Source organism: Tetrahymena thermophila (genome assembly GCF_000189635.1).
Source record: "Tetrahymena thermophila SB210 genomic scaffold scf_8254600, whole genome shotgun sequence".
Lineage (NCBI taxonomy): Eukaryota > Ciliophora > Oligohymenophorea > Hymenostomatida > Tetrahymenidae > Tetrahymena > Tetrahymena thermophila.
Window position 1 is genome coordinate 530,017 of NW_002476370.1, and position 26,638 is coordinate 556,654.

The 26,638-nt window shown below is 22.0% G+C and overlaps 8 protein-coding genes across 8 annotated transcripts; 4 read left to right on the plus strand and 4 right to left on the minus strand. All coding sequences in view use genetic code 6, as the record gives it.

Moving 5' to 3' along the window:
* Positions 1-481: 481 nt before the first annotated feature.
* Positions 482-1,738, plus strand: TTHERM_00283500 (transmembrane protein, putative; the record flags this gene model as incomplete). Its single annotated transcript, XM_001018206.2, has 1 exon — positions 482-1,738. One exon carries the CDS (start codon positions 482-484, stop codon positions 1,736-1,738), a length of 1,257 nt encoding a protein of 418 aa, XP_001018206.2.
* A 4,291-nt stretch (positions 1,739-6,029) lies between these two features.
* Positions 6,030-7,025, plus strand: TTHERM_00283520 (hypothetical protein; the record flags this gene model as incomplete). Its single annotated transcript, XM_001018208.2, has 1 exon — positions 6,030-7,025. One exon carries the CDS (start codon positions 6,030-6,032, stop codon positions 7,023-7,025), a length of 996 nt encoding a protein of 331 aa, XP_001018208.2.
* Positions 7,026-7,197: 172 nt separating this feature from the next.
* TTHERM_00283530 (programmed DNA degradation 2 protein) lies at positions 7,198-8,690 on the minus strand (the record flags this gene model as incomplete). The annotated part of the gene is made up of 2 exons (XM_001018209.4): positions 8,205-8,690; positions 7,198-7,815 (listed from the first exon to the last, which is right to left on the minus strand). The coding sequence occupies exons 1-2, from the start codon at positions 8,592-8,594 to the stop codon at positions 7,198-7,200; spliced, it is 1,008 nt and encodes a 335-aa protein (XP_001018209.3). The 5' UTR covers positions 8,595-8,690.
* A 735-nt stretch (positions 8,691-9,425) lies between these two features.
* TTHERM_00283540 (transmembrane protein, putative) lies at positions 9,426-14,601 on the minus strand. Its single transcript, XM_001018210.2, has 7 exons — positions 14,578-14,601; positions 14,406-14,521; positions 14,203-14,345; positions 12,155-14,048; positions 10,816-11,243; positions 10,469-10,756; positions 9,426-10,372 (listed from the first exon to the last, which is right to left on the minus strand). The coding sequence occupies exons 2-7, from the start codon at positions 14,462-14,464 to the stop codon at positions 9,669-9,671; spliced, it is 3,516 nt and encodes a 1,171-aa protein (XP_001018210.2). The 5' UTR covers positions 14,465-14,521; positions 14,578-14,601; the 3' UTR covers positions 9,426-9,668.
* Positions 14,602-15,330: 729 nt separating this feature from the next.
* TTHERM_00283550 (eukaryotic peptide chain release factor subunit 1) lies at positions 15,331-16,938 on the plus strand (the record flags this gene model as incomplete). The annotated part of the gene is made up of 1 exon (XM_001018211.4): positions 15,331-16,938. The coding sequence occupies exon 1, from the start codon at positions 15,481-15,483 to the stop codon at positions 16,936-16,938; it is 1,458 nt and encodes a 485-aa protein (XP_001018211.4). The 5' UTR covers positions 15,331-15,480.
* A 961-nt stretch (positions 16,939-17,899) lies between these two features.
* TTHERM_000283569 (hypothetical protein) lies at positions 17,900-18,553 on the minus strand (the record flags this gene model as incomplete). The annotated part of the gene is made up of 2 exons (XM_012798167.1): positions 17,900-17,913; positions 18,289-18,553. 2 exons carry the CDS (start codon positions 18,551-18,553, stop codon positions 17,900-17,902), a joined length of 279 nt encoding a protein of 92 aa, XP_012653621.1.
* A 1,158-nt stretch (positions 18,554-19,711) lies between these two features.
* On the plus strand, positions 19,712-20,146 carry TTHERM_00283570 (hypothetical protein; the record flags this gene model as incomplete). The annotated part of the gene is made up of 1 exon (XM_001018213.1): positions 19,712-20,146. The coding sequence occupies one exon, from the start codon at positions 19,712-19,714 to the stop codon at positions 20,144-20,146; it is 435 nt and encodes a 144-aa protein (XP_001018213.1).
* A 168-nt stretch (positions 20,147-20,314) lies between these two features.
* On the minus strand, positions 20,315-26,244 carry TTHERM_00283580 (REJ domain protein; the record flags this gene model as incomplete). Its single annotated transcript, XM_001018214.2, has 9 exons — positions 20,315-20,390; positions 20,540-23,007; positions 23,204-23,411; positions 23,465-23,963; positions 24,256-25,345; positions 25,424-25,724; positions 25,818-25,998; positions 26,059-26,148; positions 26,199-26,244. The coding sequence occupies 9 exons, from the start codon at positions 26,242-26,244 to the stop codon at positions 20,315-20,317; spliced, it is 4,959 nt and encodes a 1,652-aa protein (XP_001018214.2).
* Positions 26,245-26,638: the final 394 nt, after the last annotated feature.

The window sequence follows — 26,638 nt, forward strand, 5'->3', positions numbered from 1 at the left end:
TTGAAACATAAAAATCTTCATTTAAATTAATTTAATTTTTAAATATTTTATATAGAATATTTATTAATATGCTGAAATTGATTAAAAAACAATAGTAATTTATCAATTAAAAAAAATATAGAAGTAAAGATTTTAAATTCATAATTAACATTATCATTTGATAAAATAGATTGATTTTTCAAAATCTATTAATTCTGATGAGTAAGATTTTATCTTTCCATATATAAACAAAATTATTTGGTGTTTAATTAAAAAAATTAATAATATTAATATCAAAAAAGAGTATAAATAATTACAAATGATTGATGCAAGTATATTAAATGCTAATTTTTTTATTGTAGAAGTAATAAGCATAATCTTAGCAGTAATGTTGCTTTTTGATGCTACTATTCCACTTTAATATGGACTTAAATTGCTTATTGTTTCTTTATGGGATAAAGTTTTTTTAACTTTTAAATTAGGTTTCAAAGCAACATGGAAGATGGAATTAATTTATTCTTTGAAAGCATTAAAATGCAGGAAGACATATAAAAATGATTTATATTTAGGATACCTTTTTGAATACTATAAAATACTAGGCATTTATTACCCCAGATTTATTAATCTTATTGAGATTTTGTTGAGTGGTTACTTAGAAAACAATATATTTTAAAAATACTTAATTAAGATTTTGATATTGCTGCAATTAGTAATGGTAATAAAAGTAATGAGTTAATGTGGATAGCAATTAAAATACCTTGACATAAACTTTTTCATTAAGATATATAAGATTATAACAAATTTAATAATAATATCAGAATTCATATACTTTGGTACAATTTGGATTCAGTTTATCATCTATTTTTTAATCTCTTCTTTTTTCAAAATAATTGCTGTTATTCTAGTTAAAAGTGAGATTAATGAATCATTACCTTATTTATTTTGTTGGTCTTTATTTGAAACTCCTACTTTCAATTTTAAACATTATGAAGTCTCTAAAATATGCCAATCTATGAACATTACAAAAATAATTTCTATTTATTTAGCTGTTTCACTTATTATTCAGAGTTTAATTTTTCTTTACCTTTCATTTATTTTTGAAAAAAACTTTGTCTGCATCTTAATCTCATTATTTAACTTGCCTTTGACTGTAATTAGCATATCTTTAGCTTATTAATTTAAAGGAGTGCTAAAAGTAAATAAAACTTTTAAGTCTTAATAAGAAATTCTACCATTCTTGAAAAATTACCCTAATTAGTAAGCCCTGATAATTTAAAAAAAAAACAGTAAAGATTTAACCAAATAATAAAATATATTTTCAGAATTAGAAGAGTAAGACGACTCTTCTTTAACTGAAAAAGAGTAATATGATTTATTATAATACTTATATAGCAAAAAAGATAAAGAATTAATATCAATTTAATAATATAATATTTTGATATAAGGTGAATAATTTATAGTTCATAGCATTATTTAAAGAAGCGTTTTAATGTAGCTCCTATGCGAAGTAGAAGAGATTCCTGTTGTTTTTTTACCACCTTAAAGCTACATGAATTTTGATATTTAAAAAATATAGCTTGAAAGATGCTTATTCCTCAAATTTAATGATATCCCAAAACTAAATATAAGTGTTGAAAGAGATCAAATTTACTTAGCTGCTTTTTAATAATCAATTTAGATAAGAGCATTCATTCAAAACTTGACAGTTTACATAAATATTAATCCTGCTTAAGTTTTATATGATTTATATTCTGTTTGACACCTAAAATTTTCATTTAATTCATTTAAAAGTTTTTTATTAATTAAACATTTTAATTTATTAAATCTAAAAAAAGATAAATTTAATCGAATCAAACTTTTGATGTATTTTTTTTAAAATAACTTTTTTCCTTCAATAAATATAATATGAGAGAATTAAATTGATCTAACAATCTTGATAGAAAATATATTTTATAAAATGAAAAATCTTTAATATTAAAGATATAATTTATTTAAATTTTAAATTAAATCATCTCACATTATATATATAAAATCATAACAGGATATTTTACAGTGATTATTAACTAAAAAAATGATTAATAAAACTTAAAAATCTTCATATTCAAATTTTTATAATTAAAATCTAATTCTTTTTATTAAAAAAAAATTGCAGTAAATATTTAAAAAATTATTTAATTATTAAGCTAATATTAATTAAAAATTCAATAAAAACATGTAAAAAAATTTAAATTCAAATATTTAAAGAAGTGTTTAATATTCAATAATTAATTAAATATTGAAGTATTTATTATTTATTAAACAAAATTTTAAATAATAAATATAAAAAAAAATATTTTCATTTCTGTATTTTAATTTTCTATTGAATTAATTAAATTATTATTAAAAATTAGCTTTGATAAATATTTTGATATTAGTTAGTATTTTACTTAATAAAATATATTTAATATTTATATGTGTATTATTATTTTTTAATTAGTTACTTCAAATAAAAAAATTTTTTAATTATATGCTTTGAAAATTAATAAATTTCTATACTACTTTGTAAAAATATATATTTGCATTTAAATAAATTATGTTTTTAAGTATATAAATAATTTGAATATCAAAAATATTTGATATAAAAATGGAAGTAGCATGAATGAATTAATTTATTAAAATTTAAAGTAATGTAAATAAAGAAAAATATTGTAAAGACATTCATTATTTTTTAATAATAAATCATCTTTTTATTAAATATTTAGAATCTTAGACTTATTGATAACCACAGATATTGATTGCTTATAACACTTTTCTTCTATTCTTTTAAGGGTATTATTATCAATATGGAAATATATTATGTGAATAAAGCATGATAATAGTTGTCCATAAGAATATTATCTATCTATCAATCTAATTAATATTTAAAAAATTAGAAATTAAAAAGGCGTTAAAAAAAATTGTATTAAAACTAATATTCTTTAAATAAGAATTATTCTTTGTTACAATTGATTAAAAAAGGAGCATAAAAACTCTATTATCTGAAAAGAGAAAGAATAGAAATAAACACTTTAATATTATCTAGCTAATAAAAACGAGCGAGAATGTAGGCATACACTCTTAATTTTAATGATTCTTATTACAGGAAGAAATATTTTAAATTTGAAGTGAAAAGCAGAGTTAGGATACTTTAATCTGTCTCTTTATTGATAACAATTCTATTTACTCCAACTATTATTATAAGTTTAATTAGAGAGTAATACTTGATAAGTATATCTCTCTTCCTGTGGATAGTTTTCCATTGGGCTAATATAGTTATTATAAATAGAATTAAAATATGGCTAGACTACTCATAGTTTGTGAACCTTTTAATTGCTCTTTGCATCCTTTTTTAATTCTCTCACTAAGGAGATTTAAGTAAAAGTCTACTTCGTTTTTTCTTACTAAAATAAAAGAAAATTATTTATTATTGTTTTAAACCTTCTATTTTTTTTCTGATTATTTAGATTCATCCTTTTTTTGAACAATATTTAGAGTAATTTGAATCATCGATTTATGGATTCGCCTTGTAAACATATTCAGCCACTCTCATGATGGTAGGCACCAACTATTTTATAGATATTTTAGGATAGCTTTTGATTACATTTGGCTTTTTCTTAGTACTAAATATAGAAATCAGTTTTAGTAATTGTGCTATTCTACTACTATGCTTTGTGATGCTGTGCTAAGTCAAATATTAAATTGAAAAAAGTAAAAGACTTCTATTTTATTTCAAGGAGAAGGAAAAGGTATTCATTCATCTATCATACTTATTATTAATTATACGTTATTCATTTGATTTTTAGTATATTATATTTGATTTAATTTATTTTCTTAATTTTTAAATAGAAATTAGGGTAATCTTTTAGAGATACAGTTACTAACCCAATGCTTGTGATTACTCTCAAAAAGAAATAAAATGTATTTGAGCTTTTTACTTAGAACGAACATTTTAAAAGCTAATTCTAAGAAGTTAGAGACAATCTTTCATTAACCGAGTTCATGAATACATTTTATGTAACTAAATTTATATTTTGGTATTTTTATAATTCTAATCAATTTATCATATTTGGTTATTAGATCAGGTAGTTGTAAAAATTAAATCAAAAAGATGAAAATCAATCTGGAAGCTAATACTCTTGGAATACTTAAAACTAATTTATTTCCTTAAATTCTTATTTATAAAAATACTGCTAAGCTTTATAAGAGAAAGAATAGAGTACCAAAAATAAAAAAAATATGCTTCTTTATTTGCTTAATTCATAATTTGGAGTCATCGACTGTGATTAAATCCTTAAGAATAGCATCATGGAGTTTTTAGGTATTAAATAGAGTGCTGATTGTATGGCTAATTCTCCATCCAAGGAAAGAAAAAAGTATAAATTAAAAATCGGAAGTAAAAAATACATAAAAAAATTAGCATTTAATAATTAAATAAGTATTTTGAATAAACTAAATTGGATTATTGAATTAAAAAAATCACAAAATTGTGATTACCAATTCACTCAATAAAAATTATTAAAAATACTTTAAAATTTGTGATTGATATTTATTAAAAAAGCAAAATTTTTAATTATTTCTTTTATAAACAAAAAGTAAACTAAAGTGATCAAATCCATATTATTTTATTCTTTGAAGAAATAAACTCTACCTTGCCTTCATCTTAAATATAAGAAAAAGTGAATATCACAAAAGCCTATCAAAAGACAACTGAAATTTTATATTAGAAGGTAAATTAATTTTTATATTAACATTATAATTAAAAAGTCATAAAATCATTAATAATATTTTTGATCAAATATTTTATTATTGCATAAAATAAATACAAAATCATCTTAAAAAATTAAATTTAGCTAAAATTAGTTCATAAAAATAGATTTAAATTAATTTATAAAATTATTAATCTACAATAATATTTCAAAAAGAAAATTCATTACTAACTTTTCAAAGTTTTTTAACCTAAATATGAAGAAAACAATTTCAATTTTCTATCAAATAAAACATTTTTTCTATTAAAAAAAAATTTTTAATATGAAAAATTTTAATATTTTTAATTCAACAATAGAAATAAAATTCTTTTATAATAAATCTATACAAACTTAGAATAATTATTTTTGTTTGAATAATTTTCAAAATTAAAATATAACAAAAAAATTATTATTTTTAATAGTTTAGAAATATTTTTATTAATTCTTGATAGCTTTATTAACTATAGAAGTTAAATTCTTTAAATTAAATCAATTTAAAACTAAAATAACTATTTATATTGGAATAAATTGTAAGATTAAAATATAACTCAAAAAAAAAAAAAATATTATCAATAATAATTTTTTGATGAATTTTTCATTTTATGGATAATATAAGTCAAATTAAATAAATCTAAATCTGTTTATATTTAAATAATTATTTTTAAAGGAATAAATATTATAATCAAAAATTAAATTAAAAATAAAATAAATTATTTAAAATAATAAATTTTACCAGTTTTTATTTACCGTTTTTTTTTTGACATAAATTTTAATTTAGTAAAATTCATATTATAATAAATTATAATTTTAAAAAAGATTGTGAAAAACTTGGGACATTTAATAATCTGCACAAATTCCTTAATTTAATAAGTACAATCAGATTCTTAGGCTAAGGCCAAAAAGATACTTCATAGAGCAGTTACTGGGTTAAACTATTTTTACAATGCACATGATTACTTAAATTATCAATAAGGTGTTTTGGATATAAAAACGACTTAATTTTCTCTTTAAAGCCTAATTTCAGATATTTAAAGTGTATTTAAATAAATTTTATAAGATTCCAAAATATAGTTTGACGTAGAATGTGATAATTCTATAAACAAAAATGTTAATTTTATTGTAACTTCAGATAAGAGGAGATTAATACAATGCATGATAAATTTGATAAATTTCTCTATTAGAAGCATCCATAAAAAATAATAAACATCTACTTAAGATAATTAGAATGGCAGCTAAGAAAATATAAAAGTATAAAGTAAATTATAATAGTTTAGTTAAGACTAATAAATGTAAGAATATATCTTGGTTAATTTTTCTAAGTCTGTTGAAAAAAATTAAGACTGCATTAAAATTTCTATAAAAGACTCTGGATAAGTCAATTTAACTCAAAGAGTTTCAGACTCACTTAAAATATCAAGCGATCTTCATTCGTTTAATATGCAAAAAATATCTCTTTTTGTTACAGAGCAAATTGTACAAAAGCTAGGGCCTGAAGGTTAAAAGATTCGTACAAGTAATAAAAAGTCTTAAAATAAATGCTCATTTTTAGTGAATATAAATTCTCTGTAAATGTAAATGGAATAAGCCAAATAAGTTTAAAAATAATAAAACTAAAACCTTATTTCTGATATCAATGACTATGGATTTAAGCTTAGTTCAAGAAATTATGAGTCTTAAAGCAAAATCTTTTTAACAACAGAAAATAATGACGCAGAATCTCCTCATCATAATCAAAAAGTAAATGAAACCATAATAGTAAATAAATAAATAAATTTTGCTAGATGCAGCATTTAATCAGACGCCGCCTGTTAAGTTCCTAATGAAAATTTGACTCCTAATTAAATAAATTCTGTTTTAGTTCCTAAAAGTAACTTCCAAAATTCATTTATCATATCAAACTCGTAGAATTCCCCAATAGGTCATAAAATGGCTGCTAAATCTATACAATTTGTAAATTCTCCTTAAATAATTGAGGATGAAAGCAGATTTAATAAAAGTTAACTAAATCATCTTGTCAGATATCATAAAGATATTAATTAATCTTATGATAAATATGCATATGATCATAATGATTCACATTTAAAGTTCAATGACCGAGAAATCTCAATTAATCAAATAAGCTTAATAACTGATTACAGAGATTTTCATCATCACGCAATTAATGATAACAATGTTACATAGCATACAACTAACATAATTTAAGAAGCTCTATCAAAGCAAGGAGATTCAATTAATTAAAAAATAATTTCAAAATAAAATTCTAATTTATCTAAAAACGATTGAATTTATTTTTGTTTAAGTAAATATTTATTTATTTATTTATTTATTTATTTAATAAATTAGTTAAATTAAATATTGTTTTATTTAAGATGTATAATATTATTTATTTAATAAGAATATTAAAATATAAAAATGCACTTTAATACTTATTATTTAATTTAATTTATGTGTTTATTCATTAAGAACTTTGAATATTTCTACGAGCAAGCAGATCATAATACCATTCTTTAGTGAATTTCAGATCCTATTCTGGAATATCTAGGCTCTTTCTGAGGTGCTTGGCAGCAGCCATTATTGATCTTTGATTAACAGGCTCTTGAGAATTAAATATAGATTTTACTAGCTGTGATTCAAACTTAGTGTACCAAGGCGAGTTGAAATTTGGATTTACTTCAAGTACTTTATCAAGGTTAAAACCATTAGGTAAATAAGGTTATTCTTGATTGTTTTGCTTGTTTCCATCTGGTGAGCACTCGTTTGAAGAGGCGAAGGTATCTTCTTAATATTATTTTACACTATTTCTTAGTTTTTAGTTAAAAGTGTCTTCACTATACATTTTATTATATATATTCTGCTAGTTTTTAACTTAATATTCTTCTTGCATATCATTTGAGTTAGTAGAAGACATTTTGTTATCATCTAATTCCTAATCCATCTTCTATTACTCATATTATTTCATTTATTTTTTCATTTCATAGTCATAATCATGTTTGTCAGCATACTTTTCCATTTATTTTAGCTATTGAATTTCTGCTTCATTAGGTTTATAGCTATCATCAATTGGAATTTGGCCCTTTATTATTTATTAAAATAGATTTATTAGAAATGTTTAATTTGATTTTAAATATAACTTTGAAATTGACTAAATTTGATTTATTTAAGTAAGAGTTATTTTATTTCAATAATAATTTAAATTATGAATGATAAATAAAGTTAAATTGATATTAACTCATTAAAATTTTGAAAATATTTTATTAATTTGTTAACTTTGGCAATGCTTGGAAATTAAAAAATTTGTTAAATACAATTTTATTGCTTTAATAATCTTAGTGAATTTTTGCTCATAAAAATTGATGTTATAATTGTAACTAATAATTAGCCAAATTGAGTAAATTTAATTAAAATTAAACTAAAAAATAGTAAAAATTAATTATCTAAAATATGAAAAAGAAAAATTTTTACTCTTTGCATTTCTATCCTCCATCTAATAATGTTAGTATAAAGAACGTTAGCATATTTTTCAATAGATTTCAGATTATAAATTTCGCAAAGTTTCACGATATAATTTTTGTATGCATCTGTGTAAAGTCTTCTGCCAGATTTAAAAATATATTTATCAGGATTATCATCAGCTGATTACCCTTGATCATCCTTGTGAGATGGTTTTTAGATAACTTTTTCTTATTTAGCTTAGCCAGATTTAAATTCTTAGCGATAAATATCTACAATTTTTTATTTAGTTTTTAGAAGTACTCTTTTCTTATCTTTAAGTAAGTCCATTTTTCTTTCAATTTCTTCAAGCGATTGCTAGATTTTTTTCAAGTCAGCTTTCATATCTTTGTTTGAAATCATATTGGTTTTCTATGTGTATTAATCAGAAATTATAATTTTTGATAGATTTTTTGATCTTTTTTTAAGAATTTTAATTTGTTTTGAAAATATTTTTTATAAAAAATAATCTTTAATTGAAAATTGCTTTAGTTATAAAGTTATTTTTTGCTATTAATTAGAGGGATTTATTGAATTTTATTTTTAAATTTAGAAGCTATTGTTAATTTATCAAAAAAAAATAACATTCTATATATAAAAATATTCATTAAAGATAGATTTTTAAGTTTCTAAAAATTTATTTTATCGATCATTCCAACCAAACATAGAGAAAATTAGTAAATTATTTTTCAGTAAGCTTTTTATTTAATATATTATATATAGCTATAAAACCAAACAATCACAAGCATTTTCAAAATTAATCCTCAAATTTTTTCTTTAAGCATATTCAAAATAGAATTTTTGTGTATTTAAAAACTTCACAACAAACAAATATTTTTTAGTTTCAATCGATGTAATTTTTTAAACTATTTTGATAAAATTAAGATTAAAAATATAATTTTCAATAAATTTATTTACATATTTTTTTATTTTAACAAACACAAAATATATTTTCTACTAACTAAAAAAGATTGTAAAAATAAATAAATTTCAATATTTATTTGTTAATTCTTTACTTAAAATCTATTTTGACATAAAATTTTTAAACGATTTTAATAAGAAAAGTAAATTTTATGAGAATTTTATAACAATTTTGATAAGAAATGTAAATTTTATTCAGAATTTTTTATGTCAAAGATATTTTAAGCTTGATTATTTAGTAAAATTTATTTGATTTTAGAAAAGATTTTAATCTTATAAAAAATAAATAAATATATTTTAATCCAAAAAAATGTTAAATGTTTTATTTGATAAAAAAGAAATTAATTACGCATATTAAAAATTAATACTTAGTTTTTCCAAAGAAAAATTAAACTTTGAAGTCAAATAAATATAATACTTGACCATATTGACATATAATTAATATTCTCAAATTTGTATTTATCTTTTGGCATATAATTATTAGATTTGAAGTATTACTAAAGTAATTTCCTTTATTCATATTTAATCATCATCGAAAAATGGCTAGAAAGTTTATAACTGCTGTATAGATACTTTAGAATTTAGTATTGTTTGTTTTCTGAAATACCACTTTTGCATAATACAAAGCATGATAGAAGTAGTGACAAAAGAGATCATGATTGTATCTAAAAGATCTATAGATTCATAGTAGATTTATTTAGTTTTAAGGACGTCAGAAATTATTTAAGGGCTACTGATTTTAGCATTAGAAGTTATGTCTTAGAATAGATACCTGTATTTCAAAATACTCTTGATGAAAAAGAACCATAAAGCAATTATTTAGAATAGCTTAAACCCAAGTTTGAAATTTTCAATTCTATCAGTGGATATCCAACTTAGCAAAGCTACAAGAATTGCAGTTATTAAATTCAAAAACAAAAAGAATACTTAGATATTATCTTGATAAATAATATCTTCATTCCACCATTAAATGTAGCTTTCATATTAATCTCTATGTTTAAGATCCCAAGGTACTTAATGTATAATCATAGAAGTGTATTTATATTAATTTGTAGGATTGAAATCATTGATTTAATTTAAAAAGTTCATATCGTTTGCCTCATAAAAATCATGTTCACTCATATCAAATACAGTATTGTATAGATAATCTCTATCGCATTAATTAGAATATTTCATCCTTTTGAAAATTTCGTGATATTTACGATCTTAAAACATGCTCGCTAATTTATTTTTATAAAAATACTTTTGTTTTATACATTTCTAACATAAAATCAATAAGATTTAATAATAAAAATAAAGGTTAATTATAAATTTACCATCTTTGTTAATACATTTTGTTTCTCCTTCTACAATCTCGAAGCCTAAAAGAGGTAATTAATTTGGAGCTTACCTTTAAGGTGACAGTTATTATTAATATGATCCATTAGCGGATTATATTTCATCCATTTAAATATTATTAATTGGACAATCTTTCTCTGAATTAGCGCAAATGAATGAGTTAAATTCTGATATGAATGAACAAACTACTTCATTTTGATCACATTATTATTTCTATTATATGTTTATATTCATATACTTTCCACAAATTCTTATATTTTCATTTCCTTATTTGATTTTATATTAAAAACTAATAAAGTTATGAATAAGTTTAGATCATTATTACCTAACTTTAGGATACTTAATTTCTTGGGTTTTTAATCTTCAAAGAATTGACATTGCTCTCTCTCATCGACATAAGTTTCACCTTATTTATAAGGCAACACATTTTGTCTACATAAATAAAATGGCTTATAACCTTAAAATTCATAATTAAAGATATCATGATAATCTTAGGGGCAATCATCGTGTTGATTTTCGCTTTCTTTTATGACAATTATGTCCTTAATTTGCGGTTTATCATATAAACTCATTATATGATCATTTTTACTATTAATAGCAGCTATTTTAAAATGAGAAACTAAAGGTAACACTATAGCTACTAAATCTATTGCTAAAATTATTCCAAATATTAACCAATACTTCCCTACTGGTTTTAAGATGTGCTATTAATTAGCGCTTTAGCTATTTTATTGAGACTGATTTCTCATGAAACTAAAAAGTATATTTTAAATAACAAATTAATTGAAGTTAATAATTACTTTGATAAAAAATTATAAAAAAAGGAATATCTTGATCTAAATTTCTTTTATTAAGGTTTTTATTGAATCTAATAAGTATTATCTGATAATAAAAATATCTATAATTGGTATCAATACTTGATTAAATTTATAAAATAATTGATTTACAATAATTACTTACTATAATAAATTAGTATTAAGATTTAAATATTAAAGCATTATTTATCAATTCTTCATAAATAATTCATATTAAATTCTTATTTTTTTATCAAAAAATTATTTTCTTATTAATTTTAAATTATATTAAATTATTAATATTCTTTATTTTTATTTTATTTTATTGTTTTTTGATTTAATTTGCATTTTTATTTATTAAAAAGTAATTCAAAATTATTTCTAAAAATTTCTTTCAAAAAAAAATTTTATTTGAAGAATCTTAAAAATTAAAATGGCATTTTTATATTATATTTTATAATTTAAAAACATATTTTTTGAATAATCTAAAAAGTATATATGAAATTGTAGAAAATCATCAAAGAAAATTACAAAGTATGTTTATTAATTTTATTTCAATTTAAGAAGCTATTTATGAATTTGTGTTTTTATCCAACTTTTTAGAATAATTTTTAACTAAAATATAAACCAAATAGATTTCATAAACAAAATATCTTTTTAAATTTTAACTGTATAATTTGGTTTATTTTTTAACTTTATCATAAATAAAATCAATTTTTAAATCTTAAAAAAATTTTTGAAAGAAAGTAAAACATTTGAATTTTTTTTTATTAATATCGGTTTTCTTATTGATCCTCAAGTTTATTGTTAATTTATTTATATGATTTATTATAAATATCTCTTCATTTAATAAAAAAAATTTTTTATTACCCTTAAAATGTTTCATCTTGTTTTTCTACATCTAACTTCTAGTCTAGTTCCTATTATATTTCTTCTTCTAATTGTTAATTTTTTTCTTCTTCTAATTGTTAATTTCCTTCCTCATCTTCTTGTTATTAGTCTCCTTCTTCCTCTACTAACTATTAATCTTGATTTACTTGCTATGATTAATCATCATCATCTTCTTCTTCTATTTATGACTAATTATCTTCTTATTCTTCATAATCTTATTCTTACTCTTCTTCATCTTATTCTTATTGTTCTTCTTCTTATACTTGATTTTGGTAGTCATTAGCGCCTTCATTTTACTCCTCTTGTTAATTTTAAGTATACTCATAACAAAACGATAGAATTAAATTATCGAAAATAGAGTTTGCATAGATAGGAGGGATGATTGTATTTTTATTATATAATTTTGTTAGTAGAATTATTTACTTATTAATTTGATAGAAAAATGTAAAATATTCATGTAAATAAGTTTAAAATGATGGATCTATTTCTAAATTATCTCTTAGTTGATTTCTTATACTCTTTAGTGTTTATGTAATAATAGAAAATTCTTCTTAACTTTCATAATAGAATGAAACAGGTTCTTCTTAAATTTAGCTTTAATCTTGAGTTTAACTTGTAGAATTTACTTATCCATTTGTATTTGTTTAAGGGATAAATTATTATATAAATTAACTATAAACTGCTTCTCTTTATTCTAAAATGTACTCCCAAGCGTATGCTTGACCAAGATCGATCATGCTTTGATTTTGATCAGTAAGATAATTCAATATTTATACAATTGCTTATAGATTAGAGATTAAGACAACTTCAAACTAAAGGCATTCTTAAATTCTATTGTTTAAAATAAGATAGCTAGAAAACTGCTCTGCTTATTAAATTAAAGATTCATCTATGTTTAACTCTTAAATCTTTTCTTATTTTTTTTATATTAATTGGTGTAATTAATTTTCGATATTTAAAGAAATAATCCAATTAATTTTTTTAGATGTTTAAGCAAATCTAATAATTTCTTTTACAGATAAAAATGGGAGAATACGATTTAAATTATTCTTATTTAAAAACGCATAAATGTTATTTTCTTTCCTGAATTTCTCACCTTAAATTCGTTTGACAACTATTGGTCTTACTCTTTCAAATCCTTTCCAGTTTATATATCTAATAATTTAGCTTTTCATTTCTCTTTCACCAATTTCATCTTCATCAAATTTGAAGACAGTTCTAATTGCTCTTTGTTCCTACAAAATTGATAGAAACAAATTTAATTTTTAACTTAAGTTTTTGCTTTAAGTAAGCTCTACTAATGTGTTTTTCTGGTTGACTTACGAAGAATATGAACATTCTTCTAAATTAAACACATCCGAAAAGCTTTCTCTAACTCCTCTTTATTTTACATAAGGAATTACTTCACTTATATCCTTAATTTAAGCTCCTTGATCAATCAGATCATTAAAAAGAATTGTTAATTGAAGTAAATGATCCTATACATTTAGTTATAAAAGCTCTTTCTCTTAAAATTTTTCACTTTGATAATAAAATTTCATCTTATTTTTCATATGAAATAGCATGGTTTCATAAAGTGCAGTTTTTTTTTGTTTTTCAAAACATTTTATTTGCTTTTAAAAGGTATTGCACAAAAAATATTTCTTAACTCTAATTCTAATTTGATTGCTCATATTAGCAAATTAATTAAGCTTATCTATGTCCAAGAAAGATAACACTTAATCAAAGATATGTAGATCCATGATCTTAATTAAGAAAAGAGAATATATCCTATCTTTTAATTCTGTTTAAACCTGTCTATTGTTTTTTCTATTATTAATGTCTTAGAAATTTCTTATAACCTAAGTATTTTCTTCTATTTTCATCACCTCATCTAAAAAAAAATATTTTAATTTTACATTTAAGTGTTTCAATTAAATGCTAAATAATATAAATAGCAATTATGTCTTAATCATTTCATATTTTATTTATCATTTATCTTATTAGTTTGCGCCGAATAAGTATTTATTAAAAAATTTATTAATTACCTTCTTCTCTCTGATCTTGCTTCAAATGATTCTCATCAAAAAATGATGCATTTTTATTAACTACTTTATTTAATTCTAACTCCTTATTTTAATTACCGAGACTAATCATTCTTTATTCAAATAATATTTTACTATGACTCAAACTTTTTTATTATATTTAATAGGAAGATTAAACTTTATATCAATTATGTAAATTGAGTTACTTTTAGAAACCTTAGATTTTGAAATTAACTATTTTATTACCTATCTAATTATTATTCATAATTTGGAAAGATTATTTGTTTTTAAGTAATATTTTTACATCATTTTCCTATTCTCTCTTATTAAAATAAAAAGAGATTTTTAACAAAAAATATTTAAATTAATTAAATTTACCAATTAAATAGCAAATGAAAAGAGTTATTATGATTATTAATTCTAAATTTTTATCTTCTACTTAAATTTATATATTATGCTTTTGTTTCAATATTTACCACATAAAATTAATTAAAATTAATCTCAAAATAAAAAAATATTATTTAATATTAACAAAAAATTAAAAAAAATAATACAAATTTTGATGACTTTCAAATACTTTAAAATAAATTTTAATTTTTTATGAACAAATAATTTTATTTTATTTTTATTTAAAAATTAAACTTAGATTTACTAATCAAGAATATAATTTTATTTTAAATATTTTTTGCTTTCAGTCCTTATTTAAATAAATGAATGAACTAAAAAGTTAACATTTTATTTTTTTTTATTTTAAGAAAATGGTTTTATTACTAAGATAATTAAAGAAATGTTAACTGATATTCTATATAATTTAACTTTATATTAAAAAATGAAAATACTTAAATACATTTTAAAATAGATAAATATCTTAGTAGATGGATTATAAACACTTGGAATAGATGTAGAAAAATTTAATTTAAAATATTTGTTGCTTTTTTTAAAAAAATTATCTCCTATTTCAATAAATATTTTGAATTAATTTATTTTTAATAGTAAAATAGATTACATGTTTAAAAATTTTTTGATCAAATTAGAATGGAAATGAATAAACACTTTTTAAATCATATCAGAAATTTAATTGAGTGAGAAGAATTATTATAATCTGTATTAAGTACTAGTCAAAGAATTATGATAAATTAAATAAATAAATAAATCATTAAATAAAAACTAAGTAGAAGGAAACTTTTACCTAAAAATACAAAATTCAAAATACCGAAAGGTCGAAATCTTAAGGATCAACAAATAATATTTGAATATTCTCTTAGAATTTTCAGCAAGGAAATGGAGTAGAAGCCACCGTTTTAAAATCCGCTTTAGAAACTGTAAGATCGAGGGACTAAAATGGATTAAAGCAGCGGCTCCTGCATGAGCAAATAAGCTGAGGAGTAGAAGCGATTGTAAATTTCTTAATACTAATTAAGAAAACAATTGTAAATGCTCCGAAACATGCGAGGAGAGTAAACAAGCTGTGTTTCATTATATATTCCTGAGAGAAAGAAATTATATGAAGTTGTCAATTATTTACAGTAAGAAGAAAGTGGTGCAGCCTCTATTAAAAATACCCAAAATCGTAAATCTGTGCAGAGTGCTTTATCAATGCTCCGTGAACGTTTGAAGAATTTCAACCTTCACAAAAAGTATCCTAAAGGTATGATTTTCTTTTGTGCTGATTCTCTAGATTCTAAGCGTCTTTTGATCGAAATTCTAGATCCTCCAAAGGCAGTTCAGTCTTTCCGCTATTCTTGCAATACCATATTTTATCTAGATGACCTTGAATATATGCTTAAGGACTAACCAACATATGGTTTTGTTGTCGCAGACGGACATGGATATCTGATAGCTACAGTCTGCGGCTTTGATATTTAAATCCTCTAAAGTAAATAAGAGGATCTTCCTAATAAACATAACAAAGGTGGTTAGTCGTCTTTAAGATTTTCTAGGCTTTGCGATGCTGCGAGAGAAAGATTAGTTAAGAATATAGCTGACGCTATGAGAAGATGCTATGCTAATGAGAATGGAACATAAACTAATCTTAGTGGAATAGTGCTTTGTGGAATGAGTGATATCAAAGATAAAGTGCAAAAAGAGCTTTAGCAGTTATGTCCTTGCATAGAGAACAAAATAGTTGCTAGCTATGATGTAAGTTATAGTGGTTAAGCAGGACTAAAGTAGGCTCTTTAAATGAGTACCGAGATGTTAAAGTTAGACTAACTCTTTTAAGAGATGAATCTCCTCAGTGACTTTTTCGCTAATTTCAGTCTTGAAACAAGCAAAGTTGTTTATGGAGGAGAGCTAACTGTTCGAGCTTTAGAAGAAGGAAATGTTAAAAAGCTAATTCTCTGCTAGGATTCAGAACTTCAAAGAGTTACAGTTTATAACTCTAAAACTCAAGAAGAAACTATCTAATACTTAATGCCATCACAAGTGAAAGCACTCTAAGACTCTATTTCAAAGACTAGTGACTAAGAAGCCAACAATAAGAAAAACTAATTACAAGTATACTCACAATAAAACATCAACGAATGGATTGTTGAAAATATTTCTTCATTTAGTTAAGATTTAGAAATTGTTTTTGTAAGTGATAAGACTTAGTAAGGCGTTTAGTTTTCTAAAAGCTTTTAAGGAGTTGGTGCTTATCTCAAATACTCTCTTGATTACTCATCACTTCATGCTCAAGAAAAAGAGAATGACCAACTTGAACAAGAATATTGCTATGATGACGAGGAAGGTTTTATTTGAAGAGTTTTGACTCTATTTCTTCTAAAAAATAATCTTTAAATATCAAAAAAGATTATCTCTGAAAATAATTGCTATTATATAAAAAATAATAACTTCATTAAATTTATATCTCTCTTTAATATATAACGTTACCAGTAAGTATATATTTGTTGAACAATTTAAGAATTTCAACCAATTTAAATAAAACTCCACATATAAAAATAACATTTAAATTCTCAATAATCTAAAAAAAACAATATTTTTTTTTATAAAATATTTTCAAACGCTAAATGTTTAGATAATTGAAATCCCTTTAAAATTGATTTAAATTTTTGGATAAACTTTATTGTAAAATTTAGTAATTTTAATTTTTCTATTCTAATTTAATAATGAATGACTTGACTTAATTAACAACAAAAAAAACAGTGAAATAAAATAGAAAGACAGTAATTGTATTTTTCTTTTATATAATCATATTTTAATTAAAGATATGTGTGTGGTTGATTTTAATAAAATTCAAAATACAGTTAGAAATTATGATATTCTTGAAATAGATTACTATCTATCTATTTATCTACTGCTTTTAACCTCAATAACTTTTTTTTCTTATTTTTATTGTCTATCCAAAAATCATCATTTATTCCATTATTTTCAAAATATTTTATAGTAAAATTATATTTAATAATTATCAAATAAAAAAATAAATAATTTTTTTGATATTTTGATGTTTAAAATTGGATTTAATTGACAAAGAAAAAACAGTGAATTAAAATAGAAAGACAGTAATTGTATTTTTCTTTTTATAATTATATTTTAGTTAATAAATAAAAGATATGTGTGTGGATGATTTTAAATAAATTCAAAACACTGTTAATAAATTATAATATTCTTGAAATAGATTGCTATCTACTGCTTTTAACCTCAATTCTTTTTATTTCTTATTTCTATTATCATCTAAAATTTATCATCTATTTCGTCATTTTCAAAATATCTTTTCTTAAAATTATATTAAATAATTATCAAATTAAAAATTAAAATTATTTTTTTTGATATTTTGATATTTAAAATGATATTTTTTTTTTAAATAATGTTTTTTTTGTAATTTTTTAATTATGATTTCTATAGAATTTTTATTCAGCTGCTTCATTTTATTTCAAATAAATGATGAAATATTGGACACAATTTTAAATCAATATGTTTTTAGTATTTTTTTAAAAAGTGGTTTAAAAATTAGGATAGATAGTAATTTCAAATAACAATCAATAACATTTTCAAGCTTTAATTTTTTTCTATTTTTATCTTGAAATTAAAAAGTGAAGGCAAAAATTAATTTTTCAACTTAATTAAATAAATTATTTAAAAATAAATTACTCTTTTTAATAAAAGATGAATACCTAAAACTAATCTATTAAATAAAACGAAAAAGAGTCTTCTTCTCAAAAATCAGAAAACCAAAAGCCTAAAGATTTGAAGATTCATACTTACAGTGAACAAATCGAATCTCTTTCTGATTTTAATAAAATAGTGGCTAGGTTAGATAATATTAAAGGGATAAATGTTCAAGAAAGTTTCTTACCATGCAAATCCTTCTCTTGGACAGTAAATACTGTTTTTGATATCTATGAAGCTGATGCATAAGGAAAAAGGTTAGATAACTTTACACCCCCTATCTTTCAAGCAGTTTTGAAATATTAAAAATGCGCTTGTAAAAGCACTGATAGTAGATTAAAGATTGAAATCAGAGCTAAAACAGAAAATCATTAAAAAGTAGAACCTTTCTTAGTACTCAATGAAAATTACTCATGTTGCTCTTTTGGAACTTGCGAAATATAAATCAAGAATAATGAAAATATGCAAGTAATTGGCTAAATATAAAAAGGATGTATGCAATCAATTAAAGTCCATAGTTCATACATTAATTAGATCCAATTTAATAGTCCATTCTGCTAATCTTGCAGCTAAGTTGTTTATAATGTTTAAGATTCTGATAATAATAAAACAAGCTTATTATATAAGATGAAATGCAGAAGTGAAGGGCTTAACTATGAAGTAGGATTTCCAAATTGATACAATACCAATAAAAAATTAATCTATCTTGCATCAATAGTTTATCTCGGATTAATAAATTCAGAGTAAAGAAATTCTTGATCATAAAAAATTTATTATTTTAAATAAAATTATAGAGTTTATTAACCTAATAATGGATTTAGCATGTAAAATTTATAAAATAATCTGTATTAAATTTTATTAAGATAAAATATTTGAATGAAATATGTCATATAAAATAAATCTAAACTGTAAAAAGAAATAATAGTTTATTTAATTATATTTATTATCAAATGTATCCTTTTTTTTATTATTTTCAAATTACCTAATTTCTATAAAATAAAAATAAAATATTTAAGATTATTATATTCCCTCAAAAAAATCATCTCAGTCTTCAATAAATAATTTATTTTTTTAGTAGATATTTTTATTTTGTTTTAAAAGTTATTCAAACAGATAAAAAATGAAAGTGACTATTGTTATTTTAATTTATTTTGTTTATAATTACTTCAAAGTTAATATGAGCAAAAACTGTCTCACCATAAATAAATGATATAAACACTATATATTGCCAGACTTATTTGATAAATTAATTTTAATCTTTTTAAATTTTGATCATAAGCATCTGATAAATTTTGATTAAATTTAATACAAAAATAAATTTAATTTAAGCAAAAAAAAAATAAATTAATTCAGATTATAATATATTCTCAACTATGTATAATAATTGGGTTATTCTTTATATAATATGCATTAGACGTTATTAATTCATTAATCTATATTTTCTATTACTTATTTGAGCGAAAAAATATTAAATAGCTTAGATACCAGCTTAGTTCTCTAATTTTTAATATATTTTAGTGAGACTTGCATCATAACAAAAGACAATAAGAGTTAAACAAATACTAAATTCAAGATTAAAGTCAAAATAAACATTAAGAAGAACTAGTTAGACTCGCCTGGAGATTAGCCACTAGATATTGATAGGATTACATAGTAATATGATAAAACTATTAATACTGAAAATATTACTGACAATCTTTTTCCTAGTTTGCCCTTTTTGTAGGTTAACTGGATTAAAAGAGAAAATAATTCAATTATTATTGAATTTACTATTGCTACTACAATTTATTAAGAAATTTCTTTATATTAACCGAATATGATTGATATAGCTATCTAGTGAATGATCTTTATATAGAAAAGAGTGAATCTTGTTGATCTAGATATAATATTGTCAAATATATAGAAGATTCCTAAAAATTAATGGAAAATGATTATCTTTTTTATTGTCGATATTTGTAAATAATTTCTTTAATCTTTTTCTTTTAAACAAGATTCTTTAGTTTGAACCTCATTGATTTGACAAGCAGTTTCTTGTTAGGTTTTTTATTCTTAACATTCTTCTAATTTTATAGAGAGTTCTTTCTCTTATTAATTTTAATCATTTTTTAAATAATTAATCTAAAGTAAATTATTATTTTGTCCTTAATTTTTAATTTAAAGTTAACTTTTTCTAATTGATCTCATTATTGATTCACTATCTTAAATCACTAATTCTTATATGTTTTATTTTTACATGTTGAAATCATCTTCTTAATTATTGCTAACTTAAATTAGAGGGTTAGTAGGAGCTTAAAATGGTGATGTTAGAATTTAATTTTATCCAGAATTCGATTTTTGGTTAATAAATACTTTTTATGTAGATTAAATACTTTTGTTTTCGCTTTCGCAGTCTTTGCTTTACTCACCCCTTATTTTTTACTCTAAATTTTTAATTTACTATTGATATTTATCTACCAAACTTTTTTGCTCTTCTTCGTTATTTTTGTTATTTATTCTAGTAATAGTCTTCTAATCTAAGTATCTTCCAACAAAAAACAATACAATCTAATTGATGGTGAAAATAGATAGCATCCAAAATGATATATATAAATAAAATTGTGAAAAGTTTTCCAAATTTTTAATGCCTTAATCACTAAAAACTGTTTATAGATTTTTATTTTTTACAAATAAATCATCTAAATCCTCAATTACAGTTGTCGGTGCTTATTTTTAGCAAAAGCAGGCATAATTATTACTATTTTATTTTAATATACTACAATTTTATTTTGTCCAAATTTAATCTGCTGACTGTAAACATGTCATATTGTATTTACTGCTTGCTTTGGCGTTATTAAATTAGTACATTATAGTAGAGTTGGTAATAGGATTTTTGGTTTGAGTACTATTTATAGATGTTGTAATAACTTAATTATTTGAGTAGTTAAAATTAGAACTTAAGTTATTTAATTTTTAAACATAAGCCTAAAAACTAGAAGTATTTTAATAAATATTTTCTTAATATGTATTTCTTGTAATCACGAAGGTGTTTGCTGAGCTTGGTGCTAATTAATTATCACTATCGAATGGAAGAGCATATTGTTTTAGGTTTTTTTGAGTAATTTAATCTGATAAAAGAGTAGATAAATTTCCTTACAAAATAAGCTCTCCCTGGTTTGGGAGGATACTATTTGATAGAATACTTCCTATTTAATTAGTCAAATTATTATATTGCGTGAAATCACTCTATTAATTATTTGTATTTTAAGTTACTGTTGAATTCAAAATTTTAAACGAATCGACTAAATTCTATATTTGTAAATCGTTGTTCTTCTAGAATTGGTTTACATTATTGTTTTATGTATTGCTAATTATAGACTAAACTTGATTGTAAATAGAATTTTTTTACTAGTCAGATTAAGTAATGATTGATTGTTATAATTATGCAATTACTTTATTTGAATACGTAGATATAAGAGAAGATTATGGTAAGGTTTGAGATTATTATTATAAATTTGCAACTAAATTTGTTTTTAAATTGCTAATTATTTGGGAGTTATCGTATTAACTATTTTTACTGACATCTTCACCAATGATACATAAATTAGCTATTTGATTGCTTGTTTAGCTATTTTAGTTTTGTTATATAAGTTTATTTGCCATTTAATAATAATTAGAATCTGTTAAATTCTATGAATAAACTTAAATAGACAAAGTGCTATTAGTAACACCAAGTCTAGAATCAATTACTTAGCTCATTATGATTAAATTACCTTATGGTAAAATTGTTTAAAGAATATTACTCATGCTTTAGTCATTCAATTATCTTCTAACTATATTCCAAGGCTAATCAATTTCTGAGTTTAAATCATCAATAGTGTTATAATAAAAGAACTAGTATTTTAATGGAGTATCTTCATCTGAACAATTCGAAAATTCAATGGAAAAATTAGTTTCAAGAGCTATACCTTGTTAAGGATTTACTTTTAAAATGCAATTTTAAGGAGGAATATTTATTTAAATTGTTATAGTTGAAACACTAGGCATGACATATGATGGATTGTAAACTGAAAAACGTACCTAAATAGTACTTTATGTAGGGTCAATTTACTTAAAATAATTCCATATTCTAAATCTGACTTTGTAGTAATCAAATTTGATAGCTCCAACAACATTATTTTTATATAAGAGAGCTCCTGCATAAGATAAAATATCAGAAGAAACTTAAGAACTGTATATAAGTGAGAATTCTAGATCTTCATTCAGATTAAATTTTTGATCTGTCTATTAAATTGGAGTTAACACTAGCAAAGGTGGTAAATCTAGCTCTGAAAAATAGCAAAATGCAATATCGCTAGATTTTCTGGTGTCTTTTGAAACTTAAACAGAGAGTTAGACAACTGTGTATGGAGGAAATGTACTGGCTGGAATACTAATACTACTCTAGCCTTATTAAAGGATTATTTTTTATTTGTTATAATCATAGCAATTTTAATCAGAGCTTCCGAGACTTTAGCAAATCCAATTAAAAGTGATAGATTAATCTGCTGTTGGACTTTAGACTTCATAATCTCTTGATGTTGAGTTTAAATTAAAAGGTCTTTAATAGCTAGCAATTTAATCACTTCCACCTTAAAGCATTACAAATAATTTGGTGATCAAAATATCAACCGATACATTTTATATTGTTTTTATACTGTTATCTGATGTTAAGCTTAGTTAAAACTAATAATTTAAATAAAAATCTTAAGTATTAATAATTCATTTTTAATTTTCAATACATTTATAAAAGTTAAGCTTAAGAAAAGCCAAAATGTAAATTATAAATTAAATTATTATTTATTTTTTTGAAAATAAAATATTAGTAAAATTTTTAAAAAATGCATAATATTATTTAGAAATTATTCTAAGTAGAATTTACCATAAAATTAAAAGTCTAATTAGAGGGTAAAGAGTAAGGAGAGATGTTTAAGTCAAATGTTGATTGACTATAGTTCTAAATACTTTATTATATCGATGTAAGATCAGAAGAAGTAATTTACAAATCTACAGGATCATAAAATTAAAAAACTTATCCTTAATCACAGATTTCTGTAACAAATGAAAAATAGAAGCTTAAAGCCATATACCTATAACAATAAAAATAATTTAGAGAGAAAATTTAAATTAAATGATCATTTACCTATATATTGGAGGGTAAATTGACTATAAATAGCTTATTCTAATTATTTTTTCTTTCTTATAGAAGATTTAAATTACTTGAGAGCTTGTATAATTAACCTTTAATGTATAACTGAATTTTATTGTTATATTTTGATTTGAAGGAAATATTCCTGGACTTAATACCAAAGAAGTATTATTAAGTTAGTTATTTTGTAATATAGCTTAGTTGATTGCTTAAAGTTAGCTACTGTTTAAATTACCTGTTACTTCTACTAAGCTCCAACTAAAATTTAAAAGCCCTCTTCCAGCATCACTCACAATTTTATTCAAGGTGATATTGAAAGGATTACAAGTATTTTATGTTGAGTCATAGAAAAACAAGACTTAAGGTTTTCCATAAGGATATTATTTAACTTTATTTCTGAAGAACTATGTAATTGGCATATTATAATCAGTAAATTATAATGTACCCTATTAAAAATTAATTTGATCATTCTCCATAATTGTTGATGATTAATCTAAATATAATTTTTTAATAAAGAGATTATAAATCATATTTTATATTATATGTAAATTTTTCAATTTAAAATTCTTTAATATTATTTTAAATTTCATTTTAACTTTGAAAATAATATTTTTAAAAATAATCACTCTATATAAAATTCAATACCTAAATTTAAATAATCATGGTAGGTATTTTTTTCGATGAATGATTTAAGTATTTTTTATAAATGGATATTATCTTATCCATTAAAATATTTTTAAAAATCAATTTTGACAGAAAGTAAAATAAATTCAACAAATGTTTACCTAAATCAACTTAAATTTGGTTTCCCTGAAGAGAACAGCTAGAATTGTTCCCAATTTTTTTCATAGTATTTTAATCAAAAACATACTTGCATAAATCTTGAGGAGAGCTAATATTAGTACCTAAGCTCTTTATTGGAGACCCAAAGTCAATAATTAGCTAAGGAATATTCCCACTAAGAAACATATCCAGGACAGCTATATCTTAGTAGCTACAGTGATAAAATATATTTCTTTGATCTTTTTGATTCAAGCATTTACATAAATTAGAATCAAACTTTCTAGTTTGACTATAGCAACTTGTACATTAATTTGAAGTAGCTAAAGAAGGAGTACATTCAAAGCAGGAATTGTCGCAGGAATAGCAGCTAGGATTTTAGTAATCAGTACATAGATCACAATTTAAAGAAGAAAAATTCTTTTAATATCCATTCGGACAAATCTAAACACATGCTCCATTGAAGAAAAAGCTGCTATCTTTACATTTTAAGCATTGCTTATTTGAAGGCCCATTGCAGGTTAAGCACGTTTTATCGCAAGGTAAGCATTAATTTAAATTATAATCAGGATATTCGCTTGGATCGCATTATTTAACACATAAAGAAGTTGATATTTATTTTAAATAGTTTGTATTGCAAGCAGTACATTGTGTCTTGTCTGTTCCATTACATGTTGAGCATGATGAATCACATGGGTAACATTTTGACTGTCCAGAGTTATTAGGTAATTACACTTCTGATGCTTAACATGTATTAACACATTAATCCTGAGAACTATAGAGTTTACAAACACAGTTAAGTGTAGAGTCAGTACAGCTCTAGCATAACGCATTACATTTTTTGCAATATTTAGAATTAGTTGTAGGTGAGGTTTCTATATACAAGCCTAAACTTGTATCACAATCAGAAACGCATAAGTTGTTCGCAAGAACTGAAATATAGTATGAAGGCTATTAGCAAGTTAAACAGCCAGATTAATCACAAGTTTAGCATGAAGGAGTGCATCTAACACATGTATTACTTGCATTTAATATGTAACCATCTGAGCAAACCAGACAACTATTATCGTCACATTGGAGACAATAAAGAGGACACTTTTTTTATAAATTTATAAATAAATATTTTTTGGGAAAAAATTGAATTAATCATTTAAATAATAAAAATAAATTTACAAATTAGAGTAAAACATTAGATCCTGCAAATCCAAAAGGATAAATGGCTTAGTTTTTATCGTATATTTTAAACTAAAGATTTAATTACTTTGATTTTATGTCATAAATAGTTTTTGTATATATTGCTCTCAGATCGTTAAGACTTTTACCTGTATCAAATTATATAGTATCTTCTGTTTAATTTCCGTTTATAGTTATAGTATTTTATTAAATAATAGTACTAGATTAATCAAATAAATATATAGTTAACCATATATAAATCTTTTATATGTACAAGTTAGTATAGCCTGCAGTAGTTTAACTTTTTTTAAATTAAAACATAAATTGGTATTAAAATAAAATAACTAATGATTGAATATTATAGAATGTATTTTAATATTTATAAATAAGGTACTTATAAAAAAATGTTAATGTAGTTCCTGAATGGCAATTAGGTCCAGTAAGATATTGCCAAGTTGATTTAAACATCCCTGTAGTCTATTTTGTAAAATACTAGTAGCAATCTGGAGTAGAAACATCTGGTAAAACATCTCCTTAAGCAATATTCATAAAATTTGCCACACAAGTGTATTATCCTTTTTTATTTTTAAAACATTAAAGACAACTTAAAAATTTTAGAAACATTTAAATCTTACTAGTATATGGTTAGAAATGAAAGCTTGCTAAAATTTATTAATTTCCACAATCCATTGCTAAAGTATATGATTTCACACGAGAAACAAACGCTATTTAAAATAATTTTAATTTAAATATATTAAAGATTTAGAAATTTTACTGCAAATGAGAGCAAAAATAAAAGTTGAAGATTTTATTAAAACCATTTAAGATTTTTGTTTTTTTTAAAAATTTCGCTTTCTAGTTATTTTGTTTTTGTAATTTAATTATAATAAAATAACTATTGATTGACAGCACTTGCTTATCTTTTAAAGAATATTTAGTTCGAATGGAGGATAATTTTTTTAAATTTGCCATATAAAATACAAGAAATCAAATTATCTTTTTTCTCAAAAACTATGTAAAATTATGGATTATAATTTTTTTAATTATTAATTAATCATTTAATTGCCTCTAATTTTTTTGTTTACTTTAGAAGGAGTAATACAAATAATTAAAATAAATTTGAATTAACTACACATTCATTAATAAAGTTAGCCAGTATTGTTAATTGTTTGAAATAGTGTATTACAGTTTCTATTGTTTTTTATGAAATGTAGG